Below are 5,636 nucleotides of genomic sequence, written 5' to 3'. Positions count from 1 at the left end.
AATGAGCTCAATGAGAAAGGCTTACACATAGCCTTACATAAAGGTCAATTTTCTCTCATGTTCAATATGCATGAGATAAGCAGAAAGCTTATAAAGAAAACAGGGAGATGAAATGTCTTTCATCCAGTAGAACCCATCATGGTGGTTTAATCTTTTTTCCCCATTACTACGCAATGACATTCCTAACAGAAATCATTGTGTATGTTCTGCCTCAAGTATTTAAAAATAACAGTTGTGCTGCCTGAAATAAGGCTAAAAAACTCCAAACCTCTCTGTTTTGAATAATCCAACCAAAACTTTAGAAAACTTTCAGGTGGTTTGTACTTTTACAATTATACTGGAATATATATTTCTTTGTTACATTGATGCCATGAAGATTTTTGCCTTTTCTTTTATGCCCCTGTTATATCTTTTTTCAATTTCTGTATTCTTAGTGCTTTTTGCCTACATTCTTGGACTTGTTCGTTCAGCTAGGAGACTAAACATTTTAGAAGTTTCGTAGTTACGGATCAGTGTGCCCCAGACCCCAAGGTCCTCTCCAGAACACATTCTGTAAACTAAGATAGAACCATCCATGGGAAGATTCCTTAGGGAGGGGGGCTCATTCAAGCCACTCATTGGGGAATTTTTTGATAGATATGCTAATTAGTAAGACCTATAATGTTATACCAGATCTTTTCGGGGGGGGCATTGTGGTGTGCACTGAGGTGCCTTCGACCTGGACATGGTGCACCTAAAGATCCTTAAAATAAATACCAAGCTAAAATCCCTTTTTCCCTTCTAACCATGTTTCACTCTTGATTTTAAGACCAGGAAAAAGCATCAACATGAGTTTCACACATTTAACTGTATCAGTTCAAAAACACTGACTTCATTTTGCCTGTAAATGACCTGTGCCCAACAAGCTCTAATATGCAGTCCAATTAAGAGAAAAATATTACTGCTAGATTACGATAAGCACTCCCTTTAATGATTATACGGTGTGAAACTGGCTTAAACTTTATTGTTTAAGAGAAGCTGCAGTGCCAAGCAGAAACAATGCTGCTAAAAAAATCATCCCTATTACCCACGCATGTGTATCTGCAGTCATGCATCACATGGCTTTGGTTGTTTTTTTCCTCTATCAGAACTGTTTTCAGACACATGCATTACATAACCCCGGGCAGTACCCACGTTTCTGGCAGCACGATGGAAGCAGAAACTTCTTGAAAGACTTATCTCCTTTTTCTGCAGAGGCCCAGCAGGGAGAGGAGAGAGCAGCACACCACAGGGAGGGGGCATGGACCCTGAGGGGAAATTTAGGTTTGACGTTAAGGAACTCTTTACTGCGAGGGCGTGAAGCACTGAACAGGCTGCTCGGGGGAGGCTGTGCATGCCCCATCTCGGGGCGTGTTCAGGGCCAGGTTGGATGGGGCTGAGCAACCTGGTCTGGTGCAAGGTATCCCTGTCCATGGTGGGTGGTTGGAACTACATAATCTTTAAGGCCCCTTCCAACTCCTCACCACTCTATGGCTCTATGATTCTATGAAAGCAACCGTAAGATTGCTCTTTCTGGCCACGTTCCCACCGCCCTTATCTCATCCCGCAGGGCAGAAACAGCACGCGTTACCTGGGGAGCTGCAACGCCTCTTAGACCCTAGCGGCCTGCTACGCACGTATTCCCAGGGATGCGTTTGATGGTTTGTTTCGCTGAGTAAGGATGTTTGCAAACTGAAATCCTGTCCGGAGTTCCCACCCTGCTCTGGGTACATCTGCACCCCGCGTTTTATCTGTTTTCACCCTGAGCAAGTACGACCGACACTGCGGCCACTCCCGATAGCTGCAGCCAGGGCACCATGGGCTTACAGCAGCTACCCGGCAGGCCGGGGCCAGCGTACTTTTAATGTGAACGCGACGCTTTGTTAAGAGGACGAGGCGTCTCTCGCTCGCTACTCTGAAAGAAGCAGGCCCCCCGGACACCGGGGACCAAGCCGAGCCGGGCCCCGCCAAGTGGTGCAGGGCAGGGCAAAGCAAAGTACGGCAAGGCCGGACTGGGCTGGGCCAGGCCGAGTCAGGCACCGCAAAGCAGTGGCGGTGAGCGCCGGAGCGAGCTACGCATGCGCGGGCCGGGCGCACCCTGCCCGGCCCGGCCGTCCCGCCGTCCGCTCGAGAAACCGCTGGAAGGGCCCCCGCCCGCCGCTGGCCAATCACGGCGCGTCCGCGCCTCTTCCCCCACCCGCCCCGGTCCCCCTCGTGCCGGCGCCGCCGCTCTGCCCGACCGCCACCGCCCGTTACGTAACGCTGCCCGCCCGCCGCGGCTGCCGGGGATTGGTTGGGAGCGGCGAGCGCGCGAGTCACGCGGCGGCGGGCTCGGGTGGGGCGCGGCGGCGCGGCACGCGATTGGCCGGCCCCAGCGAGAGCCAATGGGAGCCGAGCCGCTGGATTCAAACGTTGAGGGGCGCGGAAAGGGGCAGTTAGTGCGCGAGGTGTTCGTGAGGGGGTTACCAGAGGGCTGTGCTGCTGCTCCAGCCTGTGCTGCTGCCCGCCATGGCCCACAAGCAGATCTACTATTCTGATAAGTACTTTGACGAGCAGTACGAGTACCGGTAAGAGGCTGCGGGAGAGTGCAGGAGGGCTAGCTGAATGGATTGGGAAAAGCCACTCCCTAGGAGGGCGGCTCAGGCAGGCGCCTTGGCCGAGTTGTGCGGACTGTTCTCAGGGAATGAGGGCTCCGCCGGGAGAATGGAGCCAGCGAGGGCGCAAGGCCAGGGGGGAGGGGCTGTGTCGAGCCTCCCCATGGGGGGTTTCCGCGTGGCTTTGAACTGGCTGGAAGAAGGGGGTGGGTGATCCAGTGCTGTTTTCGGCTGGTCCGGACCGCTGGGCAAGCGGCCACAGGGTGATGGCGGAGGGGCGGCACTCGCTGCGCGACTCCAGGGAGGGGATTGTGGCAGAGCCTGGGATGGAGCAGCGTCGGCCCTTGCGGACGAGGGACTGTTGAAGTTTAACTCCCTAGGCTTACTTGAAAGCTGTATTACAACTATTTTAGAAGTCCAAAGTTCCTATTTTTCAAGTAGCTGATATGCCAGCCTGTTGATAGGAGCGCATGCTTCTCTCACTGTAGCGACATTGAATTTCTTCTAGAAGGCAGATTGGCTTCCAGTATGCAGTTGCTTTACAGCTATAACGTTTAATACTCGTAAATAATTTTAAACTAGATTATGGGACGGGTGTCATAATCAAATTCATGCCAAGACTCTGTACTCTTGTTTTCTTCATAGGGAAACTGAGTATTCATAAGCTGCTTACTGTCTTTCAGTGCAAATCTGTTCTAGTTTTCTAGTGTACATTATGTTGTGTGTGTGTTTAATAATTAAACCTCTCCAGACATGTGATGCTGCCACGAGAACTTTCAAAACAAGTGCCAAAATCTCATCTGATGTCTGAAGAAGAGTGGAGACGACTTGGTGTTCAGCAGAGTCTTGGCTGGGTTCACTATATGATCCATGAGCCAGGTGAGCACATCTGAACAGAATTAGACAAACGAAAAAGTCAAATATCACCTACCTGGTGTTCAGTTGAAGTATGTGATGCATAACTCCTACTGTGGGATCCATTTGGAGTTCACTACTGAATGTTTAGACTCTCTCTCCTTGCTATTTTAGTCCACTGCCAACAAAGGCAATGTAATCTTTTTTTTCAACCTTCACATCCTGCTTCCAGACTTGCAAAATGCAAGCCTTGTCCTACATGTGTATTGTTTAACTGTAGAGAAAAAATACCAGACTGGAAAGTGTTCCTGCCTCTGCCCATAGAAACAGGCTTTTTGTGAGTTCTTAAATAACAGGGGTATGCAGTGACTGAATCAAAGTTAATGTAGCAGCATATCTTTAAATCATAAAGCTGACACACCTACTTTTACTTTCCATGAGGCATTTAGAATTAAGAAGATCGATAATAATGTAAGCTGGCTGTATTAACCAGAGTGGATCTTGTTGGTGTTTGATATGTACCTAACAGACAGTATCAGCAGTTTGTTAGTCTAAGTTACAGTAGCAGAGGTTATCAAATAGTCTAATGTAAAGAGACATTATAAAATACTCTGTATTTCCCCAGTACTTCCCTTCTACAGAAGTTTATGATACTGCCAGCATTGAGTATAAAAATGAAAGCTTGACTGTTGCAAGGGTACTGCCGACTTGGTCTGTTAATATTGCATGTGAGGCCATATTTGGGCTTACTAATTATTTATTTGAAAGTAAGCTTCAACTATCATTCTAAATAAAAGAAATCCCTTTAATCAAGACTTGGACAAACTGACACTTTGTTCAACTTTTCTTTCTGCAGAACCACATATTCTGCTCTTCAGAAGACCTCTTCCAAAGGATGAGCAGAAATAAGCCATCACCTCTTGAATCTTCTGGAACTATGTATATGAGTGTATATATGTTGGTAGTATTCAGTGAATACTTTGAATTTACAAAACATACATCCAAACCTGTGCATGAGCTGTATTATTCACAGCAACAAAGCTCAGTCAAATGCAATTCCAAGTAGGCTGCTATGATGTTCAAAGAGTGATGACTGTACTGTTAATTGTTAATGTAAGTGCCTCTCTGACTTAAATTGTGTTAATGTTTGTGTTGCTTGCTCTAATTAGCTCATCGCTTGTTAATGTTCTGTAACTTTTGCACTCATATATTCTGCTGTAGTGTAGTATGTTCAAATCCAGTAGTTCAACTGTTTAGGAGTAAGTAGGCTTAAGAAATAAACCGGTTTTAATGTTCTATGAAACTTAAGTGTCTGGAGTTGCAATTTATTGGATAAAACAAATATTCATTGTCCAACATTTTTTTAAGAGTACCTACTTCAAAAAAACAAAAATAATTTGGTGAACCTATTCAATGATTACTTGTTATAAACTTAGGGTTGAGTAGTACTCAGTATTTCAAAGATTTTTATGCTCCTTTGTTTGCCAATACCAGTCAATTTTCTATCACAAGGTTTTTACGCTGGGGTTTTAGCCTGCTGTTCCTGTCTTGCATTCAAATTGTCACTGTGGCATCTTGGGACTCTGTAGTTATAGCCATACAACCACTTTTTTTTTTTTTTTTTTAAAGAAGGTGCTTCAGTGTATTGAGTAACAGGTTCATTTCAAAGGTGAATTGCAGTACAGTTGTGCAAAAGTTGGAAGGCCAAACAAAAGCAGGGCTGAAGTGTGTGCTCGTTCTGTGTAATGTGTGCTTTCATGGAGGCAGACAGAAGTAAGTAACCTGGCACGTTTGGTGAGGAAAAGAACCCTTGTAGTCTTCCCTCCAAAAGCGCCCAAAGATGTCTGTCTCAAGTGCTGATCTGTACCAGGCCCGGTCAGAGCAGAGCTGTCCAAGTCTGCTTTAAGGCATGCTTTTCCCCAGAACGTGACCACCGGCGTCCTGCCTTTATTCCGTGCTTTCGCTCCTGTGGGACAGAAGCGGCTGCACCTGCCGGCAGGGCGGCTCCGACGGGGCTCCAGCCGCTGCCCGGGCTGCTTTCCCCGAGTACGGGCCCTCCCGGCGCGGCCATTCGCGCACCGCCCCGGGCGCGCGGACGGAGCGGGGCCGTGGCGTCATCGCGCGCGCCCTGCGCCGGGCCGGCGGCGGGAGCGGGGCCGCGCCCCCCGC

The 5,636-nt window shown here is 47.9% G+C and overlaps 1 protein-coding gene across 1 annotated transcript; it reads left to right on the top strand.

Moving 5' to 3' along the window:
* The first annotated feature begins 2,424 nt into the window (after positions 1–2,424).
* Positions 2,425–4,770, top strand: CKS2 (CDC28 protein kinase regulatory subunit 2). Its single transcript, XM_042033677.1, has 3 exons — positions 2,425–2,585; positions 3,364–3,491; positions 4,324–4,770. The coding sequence occupies exons 1-3, from the start codon at positions 2,527–2,529 to the stop codon at positions 4,374–4,376; spliced, it is 240 nt and encodes a 79-aa protein (XP_041889611.1). The 5' UTR covers positions 2,425–2,526; the 3' UTR covers positions 4,377–4,770.
* The last annotated feature ends 866 nt before the right edge of the window (positions 4,771–5,636 follow it).

The sequence above is a fragment of the Corvus kubaryi genome, unplaced genomic scaffold, assembly GCF_017639235.1.
Source record: "Corvus kubaryi isolate FWS band 111438036 unplaced genomic scaffold, C.kubaryi_AGA036_p1.0 37357, whole genome shotgun sequence".
NCBI classification, from domain to species: domain Eukaryota; kingdom Metazoa; phylum Chordata; class Aves; order Passeriformes; family Corvidae; genus Corvus; species Corvus kubaryi.
The sequence above is the reverse complement of the archived record's forward strand: the minus strand, read 5'-3'. Positions and strand labels throughout refer to the sequence as shown.